This window comes from Mya arenaria, chromosome 3 (assembly GCF_026914265.1).
Source record: "Mya arenaria isolate MELC-2E11 chromosome 3, ASM2691426v1".
NCBI classification, from domain to species: Eukaryota; Metazoa; Mollusca; class Bivalvia; order Myida; family Myidae; genus Mya; species Mya arenaria.
In genome coordinates this window covers 29,986,655-30,013,597 of record NC_069124.1, presented here as the reverse complement: position 1 = coordinate 30,013,597, position 26,943 = coordinate 29,986,655, and the positions used below count along the sequence as shown (strand labels likewise).

Below are 26,943 nucleotides of genomic sequence, written 5' to 3'. Positions count from 1 at the left end.
AAGAATAGATGCGGGAAAATGAGATGGGATAAAATGAGCGTGTTATAGAGGAAACGAATATCATACAGATAGATGTAAGAGGGAGAAAGATGAGAATACTTGACCGCGCGCGTTGCAAAATGGTAAGATAAAAGGTACATTGTATGTCTGACAGATGTGAGAAGAGCTTAGAGACCTATTTTCAAATCTATATTTATTGGAAAAGGAAATACATGTATGAGCGCAGTGACATGTTTTGATAATTATCACGTCATTTACTAGCCTGGGTTACCTGCCCTTACCATTTCATTTCCTGTTGTGCAGAGTACGCTGGGAACCGACAACTGCGTAGTGTTTGTAGAATTATAAGAACTGTTGTGTGCTGCGTTTGCAATTCTTACAAGCGTCGTTTCCTATTTAATGTTTTTATGCACTTTATGGCACTTTAAAGGGATCTGAGACGTTTCCTTCCAATAAATATGTAAAAAACCAAAATCATAAGACAACCTTGGTAAGTAAGACTACTCGAGATGTCAAAATTTAGTCAGTGTACCTCATTAAAAATATGTTTTAACGTCAAATAATAGATATCAGTCCTCATTTTCTCGAAACGTCTTCTACTTCAGACTTCTGTATTTTTGTTTTTCTATAATTTGTGTACCTTTAATCTCCATTAAGGAATTTAGACTATTTTATAGTTATTATCTATATGGTAATGACAATTAACCATTTCTCATTGATCAAAATTAAGTATGTATTTATCTCATTAAAATTAGATACATTCATCGAGTAAAACACACTGTCCCATTTCCCTTCGTGAATTTTCGCTTTAGTGGCCAAAACAATGAATTTACCCTCTGTCCACTTGCCACTGGTTATGGATTTTCAGCTCTTGACAGCCGATCAGACGACTGAGGAATTACAATTGTGGCATTTTTTACAATTATCATGTTCATTTTTAGTTGTACTGAGTTAATATTTCACATGTAACATCTTGGGGTACTATGACAACATAAGTCAAAATACAGTTTCATGGTCTTATTTATTTTATACTATAAATCGTTCATTGTAGAGGCGGTAATTAAAGCCTTGATTTTTGTGCTTTGGAGTGCACAAATCTGGAACTCTTAAAGTGTTGTTATTATATGCCCGTTTTAGAAAAACGGGACATATAATTTTAAAAAGTGGGGGCAGTTCCAAAGCCTGGCAGACAGTGTTCAGTATGTTGTTCACTCAATAACTTTAAGAGCCTCTTGCCAAACATAACCAAATTAGGGCAAAATGTGATAGGGCATAATACCATGGACAAGTATGATAACCAGCCCGTCGAGAGTAATCAACCTTTAATTATAGAAATTACCTAGAATTGGTCTAGTCTGCTCAAAAACTTCAGAAGTCTATGCGCAATCACTACCAAATTTTGTCAAAAAGTGTATTGGCATAATATCTCGAACAAGTTAGAAGGTCAGCGATGAAGCTACATGTATAGTTACTCCAAAGATATCTCCCTTTAATTATAGAAATTACTTTATATCTGTCTTGTCTAATCAATAACTTTTGAATGCTTTATCTAATCATTACCAAATTTAGCAAGAATGTGTATGGGCATAATGATAATATCAAAGACAAGTCTGATAACCAGCCATATTGCTTTAGTCACTCGGAGAATTATTGCCCTTGAATTTAAAGAAAAATCTCAAATCAGTTGCCACTCTTGTTCTAAAATAAAACATCATTTTAAAAATGTTTTGCGAAATTTTGTCAAAATTTAGTTTGAATTGAAATGTAAACTAACTTGCATCTAAAACTTGATCAGGAATTAAATGGCTTAAGTCAACCCTGAAAAAATACATGTACAGTTTTAATGAATTATTATGCTATCTTAATTAGCACTTGGCTGCCAAGTTATATGCTGTATAAACTGAAATTCTCAAATACAAAGCATGATTTCTATTTATAAATATCTTTAATGAAGGTAAACATTACTATGATGCCTCAAAGATGCATACATGCTCTGTGATGTCATTCTCCCATTATGACCACCTTTTAGCAGTTTGGAAAAATGAATATCATTTTTTAGAATGATGATCAATGAAACAAGAAAATTTTTAGCAAGTGTTGCTTAGGCAAGCGTCTGTATTAATTTGATCATTGAACAAAAACGCATGTTTTACTAGGTGTTCAGGATTTATAAACTGTTCAAATCGTCAACCAGTATTGATTAAGGTTAATTTCAATAATTAGATAAGCAATTTTTTTACAGACAGAAGTATGAGCTGGCCGTCCCAAAGCGCAAACCAGGGTGGTCAGACAAGCCCTCTGACGTCCAGCTGGCAGCCATTTCTCGACCAGGCACAGGAGACTCAGGCAGCTTCTGCTACTGCTGGTATTTACTTAGGCCATGCTGTTTTGTTATTTGGTTAAGTGTCCACATACTCCTTGGTTTTGAGCTTTGTGAGCAGAAAATCAACATTTTTGAGTAGCTTAAATAAACCGAATTATCTTCAGTTTCCAATGGACAACAATAGGATTATTAGCATATGTTTTATCAATACCACAAGCAGACACTTGGTATCAATGAATTTAATAGAAAAGCAAGCATCAGGTGTCTGGGCAATCAATCACAACAACATATATTTTTAACTCAACTATTAACTAAGCTGTGATAGTGTGATTGTTTTCCATTTTCTGTCTGTCCATCATCAACTTCTGCTCCTAAACCACTGGGACAGTTTCACCCAAACTATTCTTCTCAGAAACCACTGTCATGATTTTAAAATAATTACACAGAAATGTTCTTTTGTTGACCTTATATTGAATTCTTACACTGCATGTTAATTTGTAAAAAATGGCCACCAAGGGGCGTGGCTACATTTCACTTTATATGTCTACAGGAAAACTTTAAAAATCTTCCCATCAGAAACCACTGGACTGATTTTTAAATGATATCACAAAAATGATCCATCTTGGCCATTTTGTTTTCTTTTTTGATCAGATATGATAAAGCAATACAAGGGTAACATTTAACACAAGTACATGTAGCATGTTTGTAGGGAACTGGCCCAAACTTCTCAAAACTTCCTATTAAGCTTAAGTAGTTTATTTCATTTAGCATTACTACATATAAAGTTGTCAAAGCATTCTCTGTCTTATCATTATGTATAAGTACTTCCTGAAGTGTCGAACCCTGCATAAACATGCTAAATAGCTTAATATTTGCATTGGCAACTGATTATGTCCAGTGTCTGGCGCAAGTTATGTATGTTAATGTACCTAAAGAATGTATGGTTGTGTTTCAGGGAGCAATGGCCTGATCCCCCCTCCCCCACCCCTGGTACGCCACAATGTGCCAACGCCACCAGCAGGTTCGTGCAACGTTACATGCTGCTGGCACACTACTAATGAGTTGCATCATGCAACTCATTAGAAGTGTGCCACATAGGTGGCAGTAGGTCACTGATGGTAAAAAAATATTTTGTTGACGTAGTTCGAAATCAAAATGAGCATTTAAAATATTTCATGTATTGGGTTATAGTTAGGTTTTGATGAGGCCAAGTTGCTGCAGAAGAGGGGTAAGGGGCTAAGGGAGGAAAAGGACACATTGTATCGGGATAGAAGAATTTTATTGTGATGTGTTTGATAGAAAGACTTAGGGCTTATGATATAATTGAATCAAGTTAGATTTTAACTGCCAAACATGTAAGTTTGTATGTATTTTTAAGCATATTACTGTAAATATCCTTTTATATGTGCTTGCTCTAATAGACATGTGGGGGGTCTTTCTGTGGGTCTGTTTTCTGATTCTGCAACATAAAAAATAATAACCTTTGTTCTAGACAAAAAAATATACAATTCATTCTGATAAAAAGCATTCCTACATGTAGTTCTTGCCAAAAGTTGTGTATTGATATATTGAAGCTATGTGTTTAGAGGAGATTTTATGATTTACACATTAAAGAGTTATACCAATATGTTGCAGTGGAAATTGATGGCTGTATATTTGGTTTGCTGAAGGTGGAATAATAGTTCTTATTTTAGGAAGCAGTGTTCACAAAAAGACCTGTGCATTTAATAGGACATTTAGAGTATAAGTTTAAATCAAAACAAAAGATCTGTTGGACAGCCTTAGGTATTTATTTCTATGAAGGCAGGAGGGTACACATGCTGGTCTTCATGAGGGCAGAAGAGCTACCAAAAAAGGACAGGGTGCAGCCCACTATATAAACTCTTTCAGATTAACACCCTAAATGTATTTATTTAAACATATCAAAAATTAATTTTCCTCATCCCTGACCAGTGACCAATACTGCCACCTATTGTCAAAGTTTTCAAAGAAAACACGTTGTGGTATTGCTAAAGCCATGAGTTAGGTGAAATGTTTATTGATTGGTCGATGGTTATCCAATAATTTCTGTTGACCAATTAAATTTCTTCTATGTGCAAACTAGCCAAAAGACGTATGGATAACTTATCCTTTTTTATACAATTGGCCCCTGGTGTACAGAAGTCTTATTAGACAGGTAATTATCCTAATTGAACAATGGTTGTCATTGAAACGTTCAATGGACCAATAAAAGAAAAGTATTACGTAAATTCAAATAGCGGGTGATTGTTTAATCTATATCTTTGATCGTCTTTGACAAATCTTAGTGATAAGGCAGTGTTAGGCTATCATCTGAGGCTACCATTTTATGTTAAATAAGCCTTTTGTGTGTGTGTGTGGGGGGGGGGGGGGTGCTCCTTGAATTAATTTGAAATGGAGTTCTGCATTTAAAATGAGCAAGACTTAGTATACATGGATTTTAAAATGAATACACATTATTGTTGAAATCCTCTTAGACTGTTTAAAAATTGGGGTTAATTATTTTAAAATTCTCTTTTGTTGGGTAGTAATGCAGGCAAGCTGATACTATGGAGAGTTACTAAAATGATATCTGATCGTATTATAACACTTCATTTTGGATTCTGGAGTATGTTAAGATTTTGTCTTTGTGTTGAATGAAATGTATTGAGTATCTGTCGAAAATAAATTCTGTTTTTGTGATGTACATTCTTTTCCCAAAAAAGTCTGCACTATGCTTTCATTTAATCTCCTGTTTCGTACGGCACACATAAAGGGACCATGATGTGCGGCGGAGGCGGCTTCTTCACCAACACATTTTCATTTTCACTATCTAACTCTTGCCTTTGATTATCCAGTCTTTACCACACTTGGTCAAAATGTTTATTGTTATAAATTTCTCAACTGACTTTGATCAACAACCAGATCACACTATTTGTTCCAGAGTCTTGGCCCCTGAATTGTCAAAAATTGACCAAATTCATGTTGTCCACTAGAGCATTTCTATTCCAGTCTTTACCAAACTTGGCTTCAATGTGTGATTGTTATATCTCAACTGTGTTAAATGAAAAGTCGCATTATCATACCCTAAGATAGCTGTAGTATTGTAGTTGCTTATGTCCCATCCCGTCACAAGATATAAAGTATTGCAAAACACATGAATCTTCAAAGCAATGTTTGGTCAGCATGGGCAATTGTACACTCACCACATGTGTGACATGTCATTAAGCCCATCAAGAGTTATGGCCCTTCACTTACTAAACATGGTCTGAAAGATGTTGTGTTGCATGTAGCTTAAAAAGTATTGCACATACATAAATGAAATATCACAGAAATGTTGTTCAGGGTGAGAAACTATTCGCCTGCAATTTTTGTGACATTTTACAATACTTCATCATATAAGAGTAATGTTGTTCAGCTAGGGAAATTGTTCACCTGCAATTTTTGTGACATTTTACCTCATCTTACTAGAGTTATGGCACTTGACTTGTGGCATAGTGACAACATTACACCCAGCTCAGTTAGGGAGCAAGTTCCTGTACTTTATTCATCTTCTGGTTATGTAGGTCAATACATACATTATCGTCCCCCGAGGCAGATTGGCTTGCCAGACTGTCATGTGCCCTGTCATGTGACCATTATGTCACATCTCTCCCTTTCTCTATATAACAAACAAACTACAAAAAAACACATAAGAACTATACTTTCAACCCAGGAGGTTAAAAAGAAATATTCAACATGACAATTATATGATTAAAATATTCATAAAGATTTATTACATATTGTAATGGTACATGATAAAAAGAAATGCACAACGTTACAATGATAGAATTAAAAATATACACATAAAATAATTGCTTTCAATTATAAATGAAGACATGATGTAGTCTGTGTTTTGGGGTCGATCGGTGATCTTGGAGACCCTATCTTTGAACTGATAACTTTTTTTTAACTTATAACCTTGGGTATTTATTTCTGATGTTACATGATGCATTGATGGCCTCATGACAGTCTGTCTTACCAATCCCCCAGGGGGATTGATCAAAGGCCATTAGGGGATTGATTATGTATGTATTGATGTTTAAACAACTAGGAATTGAGGAAAGTATGGGTAACCTGCCCCTGAATCGAACTGAGTGTTGTGTTGTCACTATGCAGTTTGGGAGAAAGTCACCAACTTGATTCAATGTTATGTTCAAGAAAATGTGATAATAAATGTTCATATTAAATGATCAAATAGATGAACGCTATATCCATGTTAGGATGTACATATCTGCTTGGTTGCAATTGTCTGAAGATTGAATATAAATTATATAATTATATATATATATTTATATATATATATTAAGAAAATTTCCAGCCTGCACTGTTTAACAGTTTCAATGAGGCATTAGATGTGTTCTATGATAAAGAATGAATTTCAAACAGATCATTACCGGTGATTGACAGCCAATGCCCACAACTTAATTGATTAAACAGATATCAAAAGGTCTTATTTTGATCTAACAACCAGATACTTATTTCCATCAGTTATGGTTTTACATGTATATCCTCTGCTTGAAAATATACATGTGGGGGTTGTCATTCGTAAGATAGCTCTTGATGTCGGGAATATCTTGGAAAACTTGCACACTTTTATACTACCCAGGTGAGATTACTGAGAGGGAGCGGCAAGACATTTGGCTGATTTTTCAGAACTTATTTAAAGTTAACAACATTGTTAATGTTGTTGTTGTTAACTTTCAAATCTTTACTGCTCTGGAAGTTTAATGGATGCCCTTACGATCTGCTGTGTTTCTTTTAAGATTTGATACACTTGCTTCAGCTGTACTTGTTTTTATTTAAAATTGTGAGCACATCATCAAATATTTCACATTTAAATGTTAAACAACCTTGTCGTTAATACGTTATTGTTTTGAGCAATCAGCCCATTTATTGGTGCAATAAATATTTACGTGTATTTTTATTAATGACAATTCTATTTGTATGTGTTTTATCCTGAGGTGAGCTTGATTCATGTTTGTGTGTATATTCATGTTTGTGTGTATATTCATGTTTGTGTGTATACATGTACTCATGTTTGTGTGTGTATTCATGTTGGTGTGTATATTTATGTTTGTGTGTATATTCATGATTGTGTGTATATTCATGATTGTGTGTATATTCATGTTTGTGTGTATATTCATGTTTGTGTGTATATTCATGTTTGTGTGTGTATTTGTGTTTGTGTGTGTATTCATGTTGGTGTGTATATTCATGTTTGTGTGTATACTCATGTTTGTGTGTATATTCATGTTTGTGTGTGTATTTGTGTTTGTGTTTTTATTTGTGTTTGTGTGTATTTTCATGTTTGTGTGTATATTCATGTTTTTGTGTATACATTGTATTTACTTATAATTGCTTTTTGATGCAGGAATAGCCCGATCACAGTCTGGAGGATACACAGCCCCACCAGCTCACTCGGGTGTGGTGGTTTACCATGGAGCCCCGGCAAGGTTTCCAGGCCAACTGGGCACTGTACAGGGAACTGCAGCACCAACCCAGGTCACAGGGTTTCAACCAGGTAGATATCCCTATAGTTATTTAACTAATTGATTTAAATAATAACAAATGAGAACAGGGATTTTTTTCAGTAATTTAACTTAAAGACAAACCTCAGAGTCAGTATTGAACATTGATCTTATCTTATTATCTTACCTTATTCTTAGACATGCCTCACTGATCCCATTCAGCCCTATTGGTTAGCTAAATATACTGGCCAATCAAAAGACTATTAATAATAAAGATTCTAATCTTAAATTTAAGTTTAATCTAAGTTTTTTATTGAATACAGCCCCAGGGTTAATAAGTATTTATATCGAGATTTCTGATTGTAAGGCAGTATCTTAAGCCCTTGTTTTTCATAACCAATTAAGTTTTTTGAAGTGGTGTAGAATATACATGGGTGCAATTTAAGTTTATTGAAGGAAACTTGCTCGAGGGTTTATTTCCTTTGAAAAAATCATTGTCTTTACTTACATGTATTCTGAAAACAGTTTACACTCATGTATATATACTTAAAAAAATACTGAGTTTGATTTGAAACAGAAGCAGCTCTACAAACTCAATCTAAAGATATTTTAATTTTATGTTTCTAAATTCCTTAATACAATTATGTGCAGTAAATGATGTCTTCTTTTACTAAAAGTCCATTTTTACTCAAACAAATGAAAGTATTCATGTTTGTATTAATCTTCATTTTCCCTTGACAAAACATTTTTGGCAAAAAATGGCAAAATCACGTGAGATTTGATAAAAGCAGTTGTGAAGTTGACAATTAAAGAGACTTGCTCATGTTTTGGCACCATTTTTTACTCCCTGGTAATGCACGTAAAAAGACTTATATTTTAACTATTTTACTTTTTGATACTAAAATTGAAATTAAATTTGAAGCCTTTTGTTGCAACGCATTACTAACGCTATTCAAAATTCAAAAAACGATTTGCCACACTTTATTTTGTCAAACAAAAAAAATAATATCATTTTACAAAATTATGACCAAGTCCCTTTATAGACTAAGACAAAACTCAGCAGTTACAAATTGGATGCTAATTGTACTCATCAAAGATATTATGGCCATGATCACTGTAGCCCAGTTTGGTAATCTTGTGAAGTTAAAGGGCGGTCATGGTCATTTTTAGCTCGACTATTCGAAGAATAGGTGGGCTATACTACTCGCTCCAGCGTCGGCGTCCGGTTAAAGTTTTAGGGCAAGTTGGGATTTTCACTTATAAGTCCAATACCCTACATTCAATTGACTTAATACTTCACGCATTTGTTCAGGGCCATCACATGCTGAGGTTAGATAACTCCATATTATTCTTTACACAGATTATGGCCCCTGATTGACTATGAAACTTAGGTTAAAGTTTTAGGGCAAGTTGGAATATTTATTAATAACTTCTATATCCTTTGTTCAGTTGACTTAATACTTCATAACAGTTGTTCAGGACCATCACACAATGAGGTTACATAACTCCATATTATCCTTTATACAAGTTATGGCCCCTGATTGACTTAGATTAAAGTTTTAGGGCAGGTTAAATTTTTAGGGCAAGTTGGGATTTTCACTTAAAACTCCAATAGCATTCATTCATTATCCCCCACCTTGAAAAGGCGAGGGGATATAGTAATGGTAGGCGCGATTCCGTACGTGTGTGCGTGCGTGTGTCCGTCTGTCTGTCCCACATTCATTTCTTTGCATCTCCTCTTACATTTCTCATGCAATTTCTACCAAACTTTCACAGATTGATGATCATAAAGTGAAGCAGTGCATATTGTCGGGCTGTTGCGATTCTTCGCAACTCCTCTTACGTTTTTCATGCGATTTCTACCAAACTTTCACAGATTGATGATCATAAGTGAAGCAGAGCATATTGTCGGGCTTACCTGATTTGACCATTTTTGAAAGAGTAATTGCCCTTTGCTTATTTATCATTTAAAATTGGTTTCTTCCCAACTCCTCTTACGTTTTTCATGCAATTTCTACCAAACTTTTACAGATTGATGATTGAAAGTGAAGCAGCGCATATTGTCGGGCTTTCCCGATTCGACCATTTTTGAAAGAGTTATTGCCCTTTGCTTATTTTACATTTAAAATTGGTTTCTTCGCAAATCCTCTTACGTTTTTCATGCGATTTCAACCAAACTTTTACAGATTGATGATCGTAAAGTGCAGCAGCGCATATTGTTGGGCTTTCGCGATTCGACCATTATTGAAAGAGTTATTGCCCTTTGCTTATTTTACATTTAAAATTGGTTTCTTCGCAACTCCTCTTACGTTTTTCATGCAATTTCTACCAAACTTTTACAGATGGATGTTCATAGAGTGAAGCAGCACATATTATCGGGCTTTCCTGCTTTGACTATTTTTGAAAGAGTTATTGCCCTTTGCTTATTTTACATTTAAAATTGGTTTCTTTGCAACTTCTCTTACGTTTTTCATGCGATTTCTACCAAACTTTTACAGATTGGTGATCATAAAGTGAAGCCGGGCATATTGCCGGGCTTTCCCGATTCCACCATTTTTGAAAGAGTTATTGCCCTTTGCTTATTTTACATTTAAAATTGGTTTCTTCGCAACTCCTCTTATGTTTTCATAAGATTTCTTCCAAACTTTCACAGATTGATGATCATAAAGTGAAGCAGGGCATATTGTCTGGCTTTCCTGATTTGACCATTTTTGAAAGAGTTATTGCCCTTTGCTTATTTTGCATTTAAAATTGGTTTCTTCCCAACTCCTCTTACGTTTTTCATGCGACTTCTACCAAACTTTTACAGATTAATGATCATAAAGCGAAGCAGCCCATTTTGTCTGGCTTTTGCGATTTGACCATTTGTGAAAGAGTTATTGCCCTTTGCTTATTTTACATTTAAAATTGGTTTCTTCCTAACTCCTCTTACGTTTTTCATGCAATTTCTATCAAACTTTCACAGATTGCTGACTATATAGTGACGCAGCGCATATTGTTGGGCTTTCGCGATTCGACCATTTTTGAAAGAGTTATTGCCCTTTCTTTATTTTACATTTAAAATTGGTTTCTTCGCAACTCCTTACGTTTATGACTATATAGTGACACAGTGCATATTGTCAGGCTTTTGCAATTTGACCTTTTTTGAAAGAGTTATTGCCCTTTCTTAATTTTACGCATTTCTTATGTTCCTGAGAAACTACCCTTACCATTGATTGGCTTTCGTTACATAAAATGTCCCCATGAGGTTGGGGATAAAGCTGTTTGTGACCGCTCTTGTTTGACTTAATACTTCACACAGATGTTCAGAGCCATCACATAATGAGGTTAGATAACTCCATATTATCTTTTATACAAATTATGGCCCCTGATTGACTATGGAACTTAGGTTAAAGTTTTAGGGCAGGTTGGGATATTGTTTAATTACTTCTATACCCTTCATTCAATTGACTTAATACTTCACACAATTGTTCAAGACCATCACCCAATGAGGTTACATAGCTCCATATCCTTAATACAAGTTATGGCCCCTGATTGACTTAGGTTAAAGTTTTAGGCAAGTAAAGATAAGGGCAAGTTGGGATTTTAATAAAAAAACAGGCTGGTGGGAGGGCAGCATCAAAGTCACCTTATGTATCGCATAATTTTAGTTAGGTTTGACATAAAGAGACCAAACTTGGTATTATTACATCTTTATTGTATTCTAAGTCAAAGTGGCATAGTCGAGCGCGCTGTCTTAAGACGGCTCTTGTTTTGCTAATACTAACAATAAAAAGATCCACAGCAGTGATCAAGCTATTATAAGCTAAATATTGTTCATTTTAAGGTATGATCATATCTCATATGAGTGAAATCAACGATGTTCTGGTCAATTTACTTTAACAGTCATAACAGTTATCATTGAATAATTGTGTGCTTTTTGTTCCCTTCAGGTACCCAGCAGTACCCCATGCTGTCTGAACAGCTGTTCTCTGCTTCCCAACACCATCCATATCAGCAGCAGCAACAACAGCAGCAGCAACAACAACAACAGCAGCAGCAGAAGCAACAACAACAGCAGCAGCAACAATATCAGCAGCAGCACTTCCCACAACAGAAAGAACAGCGTCAGAATTACCAGCTTCAACAACTACTGCATATTCAGCAGCAGCAACAACAAAAACAACAACAACAGCGACTACCTCAAACTGCTGCTCAACAACCATTGCCTATCAGAACACAACAACGTCAGCAACAACAACCAGAGTTTGTCCAGCTGGACTCAAACCAGGTGAGATTTGCAGGACAGCAGTATGCCCAACAAGTTCTTCAGTCGACAAGTACTCAAGTGTTTGTAAACCAGCAGCCACAATTCACCAAGGCAGGCCAGTCCAGACAGTTCAGGCCCCAATTCCCCACTCAAGATCAAGTCCACACCCAGCGGATGCCTTCTCAGCCAGATAGAAGTGCAAGATTGTATGAGCAGATGTCCCAGGCAGGAACATTTGTCCAACTACAGCCACCTGGGGGTCAGTTTGCTGGTCCCCAGTCAGCTGCAGGCCAGCCAAGATTTCCTGGCATGTTGTATGGGACTGTTGACCAGTCAAGCAGTGTACCGAGGCAGATGGGGGCACAACCAGTATACACTCCACAGCCCCGTTCACAAGCTCCTCCTCCACGTGCCCACCAACAAATGGCAGACTCCCATGTCATCAGACAGCCTGCTCCTCCTCAGAGCAATGTCAGTAATAATCCCATCTCTGGAAATGTAGGTCCAGTGCTTTTGCAACCGCAAGATGTTTTCAAACAAAATGTTTTGCGCCATGCTTTGAGTAGATTGCAACAAGCATTTAAAGATACTGATTTGAATTTTCACAACTTAAATCCTACTCACAAAGCTGTACTTGTGCGCTATATTAATAACTTGAAGAGGAGACATGAGGAAAAGGTTGCGAGGGAGAGACTTGAGAACCAGACTGTACATGGTGCTGTGCCTGTCTCTACCAGTGAATCAGACCGGATCCGAGAAACATTTGTCATACCAGAGGCAGTGAGCGACAGAGAGATGATGGGTCGATGGTACAGCCATCCGGACAATGAACAGGACACACCTACGGCGAGGAATCCAAGCCTCAGTATCATAGACATTCTTGGGACTCACTCACCTACAATTACCACAAGCCCATCAACTACGGCAAGCCCTACGCCATCTCCCCCTGTCTACACAACATCTCTACCTGTCCGAACCACTGGTCCAGAAACTGAGGATTTGCAAGAAATGTCTGTAATGCAACCTTCCGAAGAAACAGAAGCAATGTATGAATATAAAGTTAAAGATTTATTGAGTTTTGAAACCATGACTAGGATTAAACACCACAGTGGAATAGACTCTGACAGTAGTTGTGGAATGTCGCGGCATCCAAGTATAGCTTCAGAGAGTGGTGGAAAGTCGCGGCATCCAAGTATAGCTTCAGAGAGTGATGGAAAATCGCGGCATCCAAGTATAGCTTCAGAGAGTGGTGGAAAGTCGCGTCATCCAAGTATAGCTTCAGCGAGTGATGGAAATCCGCAGCCATCCAGTACACCTTCAGAGAGTGGTGGAAAATCATGGCACACTAGTACAGCTTCAGAGAGTGGTGGAAAATCACGGCACACCAGTACAACTTCAGAGAGTGGTGGAAAATCACGGCACAACAGTACAGCTTCAGAGAATGGTGGAAAATCACGGCACACCAGTACAGCTTCAGAGACTGGCGGAAAATCACGGCATACCAGTACGCCTTCAGAGTGCGGTGAACAAGTTGGAAGAGATAAGGAAACTGTTTGTATGAGTATGGCTACTGATGTAGTTTTAAGTGAGCCAAGTCCTGTCCAGGTGAACACGCCTATGGACAGTGGAGCGAATGACAGCTCTGTAGAAATTATCAGTGGTGCCGTGATGCTTGATGAGCACAAGAACAGGATGATGGATGAGTTGCAGCTAGATCCATTCTTCTGCACCCAGGATCTCTTCCCGGATGTTGATTATTCTGACTATGTGCCCGCTACTCCCAGAATGCAAGAGTGTCCAACTCCGCTGGATTTAAGCTCATCGGGAAGAAATTCGGGCACCAATTCACCATGTACTGTTTCAGATCAGCCTGTAAACCCCATCTTACCTATGAGCACGTCTTCGAGTGAAGTATATAAACCTACTTTACCATTATTGTTGCCCTCACCTAGGCAGACAGGTCCCATTCCCTACAGTACAAACCCTGGAACCACTGTAGCTGGTCCTGGCGGCAGTGTGCAGACATCAGTGACTCCAGAGTGTTCACCTCCAGTTTTATCACCTGTAAGCACTCCCAGACTGATGTCTCCCAGGGAGAAATCACATGGGCAACCAGCTGATCAGCCATTTAACCAGGTTACAGCTTTTTTACAATTTCACATAAGTTTTTTACTTAAGCCAGATTTATAACTTTAAATAATTCAAACAGAGATATAAAAAACTGTCAAATTTTGTTCTGTATGTGTATATTATATATATCGTATGTGATAGTGATGTTCCGATGATCGATTATAATCGAAAATCGATTGGTTGGGCCTGAAATCGGGGACAATCGATAGTATTTAGTTATAATCGATTATCGAAAAAAAAAAAAAAAGAAAAAAAAAAAAATTTAGTTTAGTGTTCAGATGTTATCTTTAACAAAATGGCTGATGAAAGCCACAATGAGCAAGAAAATGGACTATTTTTTATACAACAACGCTTAATAACTTCAGTCATAGACATAAGGTATATGCATATAATAATTAAGAGTTTAATACTGTACATGAATAAAACTACAACTCAGGTACTATCTAGTATTTTAAAAACCGATTGTACTATCGATAATCGGTTACTTGAGTGGAACCAATCATCGATAGTAAAATTGCAACCGATTCCCAACACTAGTATGTGACAACATTTACATCGAACCGTAAGCTTGACTGTTCAAATCTAATGTACCAAAGGTATAATGATTCTCTTAAATATTTGTTTTAAAGTTCAGAGGCTCATTTTAATAAGATATCTTAGTCATAAACCTAATGCTGCATAGGAAACATGTCAATTAATGGGCAGAAACTGTACGATAAATGCTCTTACAATATTTTTTTATTGAAACACAGTTTAACATCAAAACTGGAAAGCCTTGTAATGTTTATTTAAACAAGGCCCTGTGTGTTAAAGCTGCACTCTCATAGATAAACCATTTTTACAACTTTTTTATTTTTTATCTTGGAAAGAGCAAATTTTTGCGTAAATATCTACAAACCAATATGAGAGTGCTGACAAAAAATCAGATTGTAGATTTTCATATTTCTGTTCAAAATTAATGTTTTATGACTTAAACCATTTGTAACTGTTAAAGAAAAATGCATAAAACATCAATTTTTGAGCTTAAATATAAAAAATTTGCTATCTAATTTTTTGTTAGCAGTCTTATATGACTGGTTTCCATTGATTTTCGCAAAAAAATGGCTCGTTCCAAGACAAAAAAAAAAGTTGTCAAAACGTTCAATCTGTGAGAGTGCAGCTTTTAACAATTATGATATAAGTTTTGATCTTTGTTTATGATGAACATGATTGTATATTTGTAGGGAAGCGGGGAGGAAGAGGAGGTGCAGCCCAGCCCCAGGGGAAAGAGGAAAACTATGTGTGACAGGACCAGTCTGCCCTCCCCCAAGCGTGCTAGAGGTCAACGGACCAGAAGGGGCAAAGGTCAGGATCAGGGGGAAGCTCTTATTTGAAGCTTGTCAGTTTTTCAAAGAAAAAAAATGGAGTTATTGTCAAAGGGTGTTGTCATTAGCATTTGGTGGCTGGTAAAAACTTGACCTTGACCATCATTAAAAAAGCATTTGAGGATTTGGCATGAAATTTAGTGCACATGTTTTACAGTGGTGGCGTCTTATAAACTTTAACCTTGGTCATAATTAAATAAAAAAGAAAGATTTTTGCATGAAACTTAGTACACATGTTTTATATTGACAGTATGTTTATTTTGTAGCAAGGGGATTTAGTAAAGGCGTGTGTGTTAGTGCATGTTCCATGTGTGCGTGTTGGTAATCTTGTCCGGAGCATTACTTGATAAGTCCTTAGATATGACCTTAAATTTCATAGATGTATTGATTGAGGAGAAGTGCGGTGCACAGGAACCATAACTCTGGCTGCAATATGTTTTGAGTTATTGCCCTATGTTGATTTTCATACTTATTTTTTGTCCGGAGCGTAACTCGAAAAGTTTTTGAGGTATTCACTTCAAACTTCATGTACAGATAGTTCTTATAGAGGAGAAGTGCAGTGCCCAGCAACCATAACTCCGGCTGCATTAAACTTTTTAATTATTGCTCTTTGTTGTCATTAGGCAAAATCAATACTGTTATTAATTCTGTAGGGGATATGGCAGTCTGTGACTGCTCTAAGATTTATATTTTATAAAAATGGTGCATGTTTTACTATACTTGTACTAAAAGAACTATTTATGTTGCAGGTCGGGTGTGGGCTGTGAATTTCTCAGCCCCCAAGAGGGGGAGGGGCAAGAGTGGAGGAAGTCAACCCAGGGGAAGGGGCCAGAGTGGACGTGGTCAACTGAGGGGCAGGGGCAGAGGTGGGTATATTGATTTGGGATTCAAATGATAGAAGGTGGAATTGATATTTAATTAAAAAACTTTAAGTTCATGTTAAACATTTTATAAGGAAAGTATTATGTTTGAAGATAAATTTTATACAATCTTAACATAATTAACTCTGCTCTGGTTGCCATGGCAATGATCAATTCTTGTTAATATCAATCCCCTTTTCAATCACCAAAAAATACACAAAATAGTTTTAATTAGCTGAAAGCAAGAATGTTAATTCGTGTTTTTCAACTGGAAGTACATGTGCATCAGATTGTGTGGGCAGCTCATAACTATAATGTTGCTATGTCACAGGTCGAGGTAGAGGTGCAAACAGAAATGTAACACCGCAGTCTGACAATCTATCCCCAAAATTGGAGCCCCTAGCGACAGAAAACCAAGACCTTGAACCTCCCACATTGAACCCAGAAAACCCAATCAGGAGCTTGATAGATGACATTCATTGGAAAAATCACACTCCTGAGGAACTGAAAACTTATATCGATAATATCAATGAAGATGTGTTAAGAAGTTCTTTAACAGATTGTTACACCCTGAAGGTCATTCTTAATAAAGTATTACAAGGAGGAAGTGGAGCGACTGATAAATCCAATACCACCAAGGGAAAACTGAGTGACAGTGTTAAAGAAACAAATTCAGATCAGAGTGTTAAAGAAACAGATTTAGCTCATGCTGCAAATAAAGAAGTGTACACAAAGGTGAAAGGAAGAAAACTAGAGACAAGAATGAAATTGAAAACTGCGGCTATTAAAAGAGCAAGAATACAGCATCCATATGTAAGAACACCAAGCCCAGTAAAGACCTATCACATACCGAGTCCACTCCTTAGTAAATATCACAAGTCAAGTCCACTCCTTAGTAAGGATCACAAGTCGAGTCCACTCCTTAGTAAGGATCACAAGTCGAGTCCACTCCTTAGTAAGGATCACAAGTTGAGTCCACTCCTTAGTAAGGATCACAAGTCGAGTCCACTCCTTAGTAAATATCACAAGTCGAGTCCACTCCTTAGTAAAGATCACAATTCGAGTCCACTCCTTAGTAAATCAGATACTGATGTGCCAACAAGTCCAGTAAAAAGTGCTGATAAAGTCAAGGATCTTAGTACAGATGGTCAAAAGAAAACTGGTGAAGATGAGAGTGAGAATATACAGCTCGATGAGGATAAAAACACAAAAGATACTGATAACGTATCTGCCAGTGACATTGCTTCTAAAAGTGAAGTTCATGAGAAACTGTCTGAATCTCCTGTTAAGATTAAGAAAGAAACAATGCAGAAAGGTTCTGAAATAAGTGATGTTCCAAATACATGGCCTGAACAAAAAGACAACGAAACAAACGATCCTGTCCATATTCCTATTGCATCTCCTAAAGAAGACCAAACACCGGGTTCTTCAAAAGAAACAGCTTTGGAAGAAAAGAATCCAGCAGGCAGTGTGGAAGAAAAGAATCCAGCAGGCAGTGTGGAAGAAAAGATGCCAGCAGGCAGTGTAAGCTCTGATGAGGTGCTAGCAGCTCATGGTGAAGTTAGACAGATTACACCCAACCATCAGCTAATGTGGGTCCGGTTTCATCAGAAAGTTGTGCTTAGACTTGTATCACCCAAAGGCAAGTTTTTTGTCATGCTTGAGATCTTACGTAGGTGCTTCAGAATAACTGAACCAGACAAAATTAAAAAAGTTCAGAAAATTCGTATTCTCAAAAGCAAACACTTGAAGATAGTGGATACTGAAATAGAAGAGGAGTTCCGACATGATGTTCTTCAAGCACTCACTAAAAGACAGGTCATCAAAACCATCCCTAAGTCTTTAATTGTAATCAGAGAGGAGGATGCACTTACATGGTTTCACTATGTTTGTGACAATCTGTATTGTGATGAAGGTTGTATTGCACCTTGGAATAAAAAGAAGAAAAAGAAAACAAGTGGTGAAAAGAAAACCAGCCAGGGAGAAAAACAGGGGTCAGGAAGCATGGTGAAAACTGAAAAAGGACAGGACCGGAATGTTTTTAACTATATTGAAAGTGTCAACAAACCTGAAGTTATCAACCTGTGTTCAGATGAAGAAGATGAATGTTTACCAGTGAATTTGAATGATTCAAACACATTGCCATATGTTGATGGCCTTCCTAATGATAGACTTAAAGATCTAGAATCAGAACTGGCACACATACAATCATATGGAAGAGAAGTGACTGATGGTGACTCTAATCAAAGTGTTACACAATGTGCTAATAGGGAGGAAGAAGAGAATGAAGGTGTTGAAATGGAAATCGACAATCATCAGTTTGATGACCAAGATGATAATAGTCTGAGCTTAAAAGTTTTAGATGTACGAACTTGTGCTGATGAGAACCTTGTTAATGTTGAAAATAATGAACTTGTTGATGAAGAGAGTGCAATGAGTCCTGTTCTTGCAGTTGTGCCAGAAGTTGAGAAACCTTCGAATGATAGTGGTAGTATTGTTCAAAGCGCAGAATGCATTGGAAATAAGAAAACAGCTCAAAGACCTGAGGAAATGTCTGATGAAGAAATTGTTCTTCTTGATGAAAGTCTTGGAATGCAACCAGTAGAAATACCTCAAACTGTAAAGGAAGACATTGACGAAAATATGGAAGATGCGCTAGAGAATCTAAGGGTTGAAAGTGTAACAAGCCTTGCCATGACAGCACATGATTTTGAAGAACAGATTGACATGGAATTAAATGAAAGTTTGAACACAGCAGAAACACAGGCAAGTGCATGCAAACAAAGTGACCAGCTCTGCAGTCCTGAAAAAATCGAAGAAGATGAAGCCAAATTGGAAAACATTTTTGAAGTACCCAGCAAAGAATTATGCAATGTTAAGACTCCTGCTGTTGAGACAGATTCAGAAGTAAAACAACCTAGCAGAAAGAAATCTTTTAGAGACAGACTTAAAACTACTAACAGAACTCTGTTTGAAATAATTGATAGTGATGAAGAAGATTTGTCTGATTCGGATAAAACAGTTCAGAATAGAAACACAGCAAGTGATGATCCAACAGAAAATAATAGTTATAGTACAGATGATGATACTAGTTTAAAACCACTGGACAGGAGTAAAAGTAATGAGATTGGTGACACAACTAAAATGAATACTAAAAATAAAGTTGAGAGCATTGAAGTTATTGGAACAAGTGCAAAATACAATGATTGTGATGATGATGATGATTATGATGTCATTGATATTAATTCTGATGATGATTCTAATGATGTTGAAGAGGTGTGTTTTGTTGAAAATGTTGGAAAAGAAAATGTTGCAATGTTTACTGCATCAAAGATAACATCAGACATGGAAGACGAAACATGCACTCACAGGGAAGCTGAACCCAATGATGCGGAAACAGACAATGATGATGTTCTCATTTGTAGAGTCCATGGTAATGATGAAAACCCGGAAAGTGAACAACATCTAAATAACTTGAGACTGGAAATTATCGATGGAAAACCTGAAATAGCAAAAGATAGAAGAGAGAAGTTGTCCAAGGCGAAGATGAAAATTGAGGACATCATTAAGAGAGCGAACAGTGCCAGTGATGATGAACTTCGGAATGTGTTCAGTAAGTTCTTTTGAACCTTAAAACTTGAGGGGGTGTTACTTAAAAGGATTTTAAGTGTAATGATTTTAAATAATTTTAAATGCCACAAATGGCAACACTTTGGGTTTTACATTATTATGCCCCCTTTTGAAAAAAGTGGGGTATATTGTTTTGCACATGTCGGTCGGTCTGTCTGTCTGTCTGTCTGTCTGTCTGTCTGTCTGTCGGTCGGTCGGAATACCAAATGGTTTCCGATCAATAACTTGAGAACGCTTTGACCGAGGGACCTCATACTTGGTATGTGTATTGGTCATCACCAGCAGATGAACCCTATTGATTTTGAGGTCAGTGGGTCAAAGGTCAAGGTCAGTGTGACCTTTACATGAAAAACGGTTTCCGATCAATAACTTGAGAACGCTTTGACCCAGGAACCTCATACTTGGTATGTGTATTGGTCATCACCAGCAGATGAACCCTATTGATTTTGAGGTCAGTGGGTCAAAGGTCAAGGTCAGTGTGACCTTTACATGAAAAACGGTTTCCGATCAATAACTTGAGAACGCTTTGACCCAGGAACCTCATACTTGGTAGGTGTATTGGTCATGACCAGCAGATGAACCCTATTGATTTTGAGGTCAGTGGGTCAAAGGTCAAGGTCAGTGTGACCTTAACATGAAAAACGGTTTCCGATCAATAACTTGAGAACGCTTTGACCCAGGGACCTCATACTAGGTAGGCTTATTGGTCATGACCAGCAGATGAACCCTATTGATTTTGAGGTCAGTGGGTCAAAGGTCAAGGTCAGTGTGACTGTAACCTGAAAAAAGGTTTTCTGATTGTCCATATTTTATTTTCTTATATAGTAGACAGTAGAAATTTATATGTCACTAAATGCATGAGTTGAAGTATCAGTTTTCAGTGAACATCTAGTTTAATTATGCCCCCCTTCGAAGCAGAGGGGTTATATAATTGCTTTGCACATGTCGGTCGGTCTGTTGGAAGACCAAAGCTTGTCCGAGTGATAACTCAACAATTCCCGGACCTATGGTCATCAAACTTGACATGAAGATTAGGTATGACCAGTAGATGACCTGCCTCATATGCATCCAATGACAAATCAGCTGTCATTTCAGTCCATGCATATTTCATTCAATTGTCCAAATATTTCTGGCAACTTGTTTCTTCGACTTTGTGTTCATTTATTTACAGTGAATACTGGCTTATGCTCAAAGAACACAAATGTGTAGGAAAGTAATGAAAATATTAAGCTAAGATAATTTCAATTGATGACTAATATTGAGACCTGTATTGAAACAGCCCCAGTGGAATAGTTAAAGAGACACTACTTGAATTTTCTGATAGCAAAGCTGGGAATCAATGTTCAAACAATGAACTTGGTAGTTGGAAAGATGATAAAAATATTTTAACTATTGATATACAAGGGAGAAAACACACAACAATGGAGAGGACAGTGTTGCCTCCAATAGGTACACTACATACACTCTGTAACCAACTGATTATTAAAGCTGCACTCTCACAGATATACCATTTTTACGTTTTTATTTTTTGTCTTGGAAAGAGCACATTTTTGCGTAAATATCTGCAAACCAATGATAAAAGACTGCTGACAAAATTTCAGATAGTAGATTTTCATATTTCCGTTCGGAAATTAATGTTGTATGCCTTAAACCGTTACTAACAGTTTAAGAAAAATTCATAAAACATAAAAAAATTATATTTGTGGTTTCCATGGATTTTTCGCAAAAATTGGCTCGTTCCAAAAAAAAAAAAAAAAAAAAAAAGTTGTCAAAACGTTCAATCTGTGAGAGTGCAGCTTTAACCAGAGACTAACCACAATGTCATAGAGCTCAATTGTAGTATCTATCTTATGATATATAAAAATTTATATTTACTACGCATGTTGTAAGCCACCAAGCCTTAATTTCTCACAATTTGTTAACAAGCTACTTAAGATGATTTCCTTAAGATTCTTAAGATTGTAAATACTACACAAATTATACCGAAACAAAACTATTGAGCTTAACCTTAGCTTAATCTTGTTATAAAGGACTTAAAATGCTTCAAAAAATTTGGGCCAAATGTTGTTGTGTATTTGTACATGTATTTGTCATTAACTTACATACAAAACAAAAAAAATGTGTATGAATCTTTTGAGCTTTTATGTTCACCACATTTGATCAATTTGTTTTGATACTAAATGGAATAAGTTAAAATTAATGTAAAAAATATACATAATTGAGTTGAAAGTTTGCGAGTGTTAATAATTTATTTGTCTGTATACATGAAGTCAACATAATTCAATGATGGATTATGAAGGAATCAAGCCATAGATATGTAAGCTACACCAAAATCCATTCAAAGTTATGGATATTGAATTTGTTAATCCTTGGCATTTATGTGTGGCTGATGAGGTTGTTGTTTTTGCAGATGAGGTAAACCAGCTGATGGCTCCGCTGAAGCAGTGGTCGTCTGTGTTGATGGCTCGAGGCCTGGCCAGTGAGGGCTCTGCAGGTACGATCTCAATCATAAGACAAAAAGTACCAAATTATTGCATGAATTAATATTCTCAGTAAAGAATGAAAAGTTGTGTGGTGAAACTTAAAGGGTCACTATGAAGGTTGATGCAAATAATATTTTTCAATTTTAATGCATTATTATGTTTAACACATTTGACATAAATGATGAAAACAAAAAAAAAGCATATGCTTTGTGAACAGATAACAAAATTTAACCCCTATATGATTGGATTTTTTTTTTATCAATATCTATGTGACCTCAAATTTCCCAGTTAAAAAAGACGCCAAATTATTGCTCATATTTTTTTATCTGTACACAAATTATATGCTTTATTTTGTTTTGATCATTTAAGACATTTTTTTAAACATTAACCTGCTTTACATAAAGCAAATGTAGCAATAAAGTGTGTTCATTAAATTGTATAAGACTGTCAAATAATTCTTCTTCTTTTATTTATAGTTACCGGTACTTTATGATTACATGTACATTAATTTTTTACATATTTGACATGTGAAACCTGATATTGCTTAATTAAACACAATTCCTAACATTTTCTAGAAAATTCATTATTTGCAAGTTCTTCACAGCCTGATTTAATGTGCCCTTTTCACTCTTAACACCCTTTCCCCCTTCTGCAGCACCCTGTCTTTATTAAAACCTGGCTAAAACCCTTGTAAAGGATTTATCATAGAAAATTCAACATCATCCATTGACATGGAGACAAATTGTATGGATTTTTTTTCCTAGAGCGAAATTGAATGTGATAATGTAAACGTATTTCGTTTCATTACCAGGGGGATTGTCCGCAGAGAAATTAAAGCTGCTGCAGAGGAATGGATTTCTCCCCCCAACTGTCATTAACCTCAGTGATGACACTTAAAAACAATAGGCAAGTGTACAACATGTATAATATATACACTATTGAATTTATGGCAAATGTGCACAAATTTGATATATGGCAAGTGTACTACATGTGATATATATACACTGTTGAATTTATGGCAAATGTGCACAAATTTGATATATGGCAAGTGTACTACATGTGATATATATACACTGTTGAATTTATGGCAAATGTGCTCAAATTTGATATATGACAAGTGAACTACATGTATAATATATAAACTATTGAATTTATGGCAAATGTGCACAAATTTGATATATGGCAAGTGTACTACATGTATAATATATACACTATTGAATTTATGGCAAATGTGCACAAATTTGATATATGGCAAGTGTACTACATGTATAATATATAAACTATTGAATTTATGGCAAATGTGCACAAATTTGATATATGGCAAGTGTACTACATGTATAATATATACACTATTGAATTTATGGCAAATGTGCACAAATTTGATATATGACAAGTGTACTACATGTATAATATATAAACTATTGAATTTATGGCAAATGTGCACAAATTTGATATATGGCAAGTGTACTACATGTATAATATATACACTATTGAATTTATGGCAAATGTGCACAAATTTGATATATGGCAAGTGTACTACATGTGATATATATACACTGTTGAATTTATGGCAAATGTGCACAAATTTGATATATGGCAAGTGTACTACATGTGATATATATACACTGTTGAATTTATGGCAAATGTGCACAAATTTGATATATGGCAAGTGTACTACATGTGTAATATATAAACAATTGAATTAATGGCAAATGTGCACAAATTTGATATTTGGTAAGCGCACCACATTTGATATTCTCTATATATAAACTATTGAATTTATGGCAAAAATGTGCACTAACTCTATATAGCAAGTTTACTTCTTGTGTAATATATTCACTATTGAACAAATGTTTTAGTTTTGATCAAGTTGAAAAAAAATTTAATTCCAGAATGGCTTGCTGAACACTGTTGCCTTGTCAGCCAGTAGTGTGGAAACGTTGCATACGCAGACTTAGGTCTCATTGGATACACAGACCTATGGACTCACAGGCTGCACACACGGGATACACATATGGACACGCAGAATGCACAGACGAACGGATACACAGACGGATGGATGCACAGATGAACATACAGGATACACAGATGGATGGTGCACAGACAAACACACAGGATACACAGATGGACAGATGCACAGACGGACACACGGGATACACAGACAGACGGACACACAGGATACACAGACCATGACAGACTTACAGACACACAGATACACAGACTGCCATCTTGAACAAAAAATAAAATTTGTATTGTAGTTAAGTGTTATCACACGAAATACTTATTCATGGCTATGCAATATGTGTTCTGTTCAACTTTTCAAGGAGTTAGTGCAATATTTTGTATTCTTTATTGTGTGCTGATTTTGTGTATATGTTCGTTGTCAGACTATTTTTGATTGCCTTTACAATAGATGCTCATAGTGCCTTATCTCATTTATGTGAACATGTTGAAATTCAGTGCAGCCCTGTCACGATTGTGGTAGGGGTAACCTAGGAGAAGTAAGGCCGTACCAAATTGTTATTGTTATGTTTAGTGTTAACCCAGAGTTCAAAAATCTATCTAGATATCCTGAAAAAAAGGAACCCTCACTGTAAAAAATGTTTACTAAATGAGTGACAATTTCAGTAGAATATATCCATCAGAGCCTCCTTTGTCCATGGTGGACCAATTTTCTATTGTTAGATAAATTTCAACTGCAAAATGAGTTCAAATAAAATATTTAAGTGTGTTGATCATGGTAATTACACAGAATGCATTATTTCTAAAACCAAATGCCAAGTATAATAGAACAAAGTATGGATCTTGTTGTTTGCATGTGTGTTCTGTAGTGAGAATTATAGTAAAACGAAATGGAATATTATAGCACGATTTTTGATCAGAAGAAGGCGAAACTAGGCTATAAAACATGTTTTTATCTTTTTGATCGAGAACCCCTAAACCTACCATCTGCGGACCCTAAGCATAGAAACAAATTGATATTGCCTAATAAGTATAAAAGAGAAGAAGTATGTTTCAGGGTTCCCGACCTACCATATTGTTTTGTCTCGACCCTTTACCTCTGTATTGCCTTGAGTCATATTGTTTAGCGTTATTATTTTTTTTATTTTAATTTATTTGTTTGATTGTTTTTGGCTTTAAACAATACCAGTGATGCTTACACTGATTGTATAGGTGTTCTTAAGCATATAATGTATAGTTTTTTGTATCAGAAGAAATCTCAAGAAACAGTTTGCCAAATAAGAAAAACCTCCTACACTATTTTTTTTTTTGGGATGTGGGGATGAATTTTAAAACAAACATATTATTCTTTATCGCATTAAATGTAAATGCGAAATAAAAGTGCCGCTTTTGTTCGGAATCAATACATACACATGTATAACAAAAATAAATTTTGAGTGATAAACCTTTAGTTTCTTACTAAATAATGCATTTATGGAAAAAAATAATTACTGATAACAAGATTGTCACCGCATGTTTAATAGCTGAAAACGTTCAATGTAAATCAGGGTTATAATGTCTTTTTTTGATGTAATAAATATGTTCTGTTCTGTTTATGATATTATCTATGTATATATTATAGGCTAGATGAAAGCTAGTGTTAAATAGAGGCCAGTTTCTGCTGATAGAATCTATGTGATTACATATTTCATGAATGCAAGATATAAATCATATGACAAATCATATTCAAAGATGTTAGACAGCATTGAATTACATGTATTTCTTGTGAACGCATTGAATTACATGTATAAATTTCATCAATACCTCGGTAATAATCATTTCTTTAATTACTCATCTTTATAGAAAGGAAAAAAATAAATTCCTACCGCCTTAATATTGTACTAATTAGTTTGCATACACGAACAGTCTTCCGTGTGGTATTGCTACGCATTTGTTACACATTTTCATACAGTGCTTTCAAATTAACTGTTGAAATAAAAGTGCTTGTTTATATTTTTATACCAAAAAGCTTTAAAGCATCGTTTGACAGTTGCCTGTTGTACATTTTATTTAATAAATATAAAATAAAACGTGTTTGTTTTTACTGTTTTTATTTTGTTCAAAAAGGGCGACAATATGTATAACTCTTGGCTTTGGTGGTTGTATGGGTGCCAGCAAAGCGTTGTGCAGCAATAATTTAAGTATTTATTATTCAGTCCAAATGAAATTTGGTAATCATGTTTATGGACAAAATGTCTTGGTCCAGTTAGATCATTGTGAAAAATCTTAATAAATTAAGAGTTATGTTCCTTTTTTCATAAAAAAATGGGTTTATTTTCTTGTACAGATAATTACTTAAGTATTTTTATTGATCCAATTCTGATGAATCTTGGTGACAGTGTTTGAGGGGGAAATGACTTTGTCAATTTATCAGTGACTCTAAGAGTTATGCCCCT

General features: G+C 35.8%; 1 protein-coding gene across 2 annotated transcripts; it reads left to right on the top strand.

Moving 5' to 3' along the window:
• The first annotated feature begins 362 nt into the window (after positions 1–362).
• Positions 363–26,567, top strand: LOC128227685 (uncharacterized). Of its 2 annotated transcripts, XM_052938446.1 has the most exons (11): positions 363–490; positions 2,243–2,365; positions 3,279–3,344; positions 7,734–7,883; positions 11,763–14,215; positions 15,433–15,553; positions 16,323–16,439; positions 16,765–20,046; positions 22,474–22,557; positions 23,358–23,452; positions 24,439–26,567. In XM_052938446.1, the coding sequence occupies exons 2-10, from the start codon at positions 2,251–2,253 to the stop codon at positions 23,441–23,443; spliced, it is 6,474 nt and encodes a 2,157-aa protein (XP_052794406.1). In that variant the 5' UTR covers positions 363–490; positions 2,243–2,250; the 3' UTR covers positions 23,444–23,452; positions 24,439–26,567. The 2 variants fall into 2 exon arrangements, with proteins under 2 accessions (XP_052794406.1, XP_052794407.1); XM_052938447.1 differs by lacking the exon at positions 3,279–3,344.
• Positions 26,568–26,943: the final 376 nt, after the last annotated feature.

What these genes read in the sequence shown, in the direction of transcription:
- LOC128227685 (XM_052938446.1), top strand. Translation starts at nt 2,251, where the DNA reads ATGAGCTGGCCGTCCCAAAGCGCAAACCAGGGTGGTCAGACAAGCCCT. An exon ending in GGCAGCTTCTGCTACTGCTG is followed by an intron (nt 2,366 to 3,278) that starts GTATTTACTTAG and finishes GTTGTGTTTCAG; the next exon opens with GGAGCAATGGCCTGATCCCC. An exon ending in GGTCACAGGGTTTCAACCAG is followed by an intron (nt 7,884 to 11,762) that starts GTAGATATCCCT and finishes TGTTCCCTTCAG; the next exon opens with GTACCCAGCAGTACCCCATG.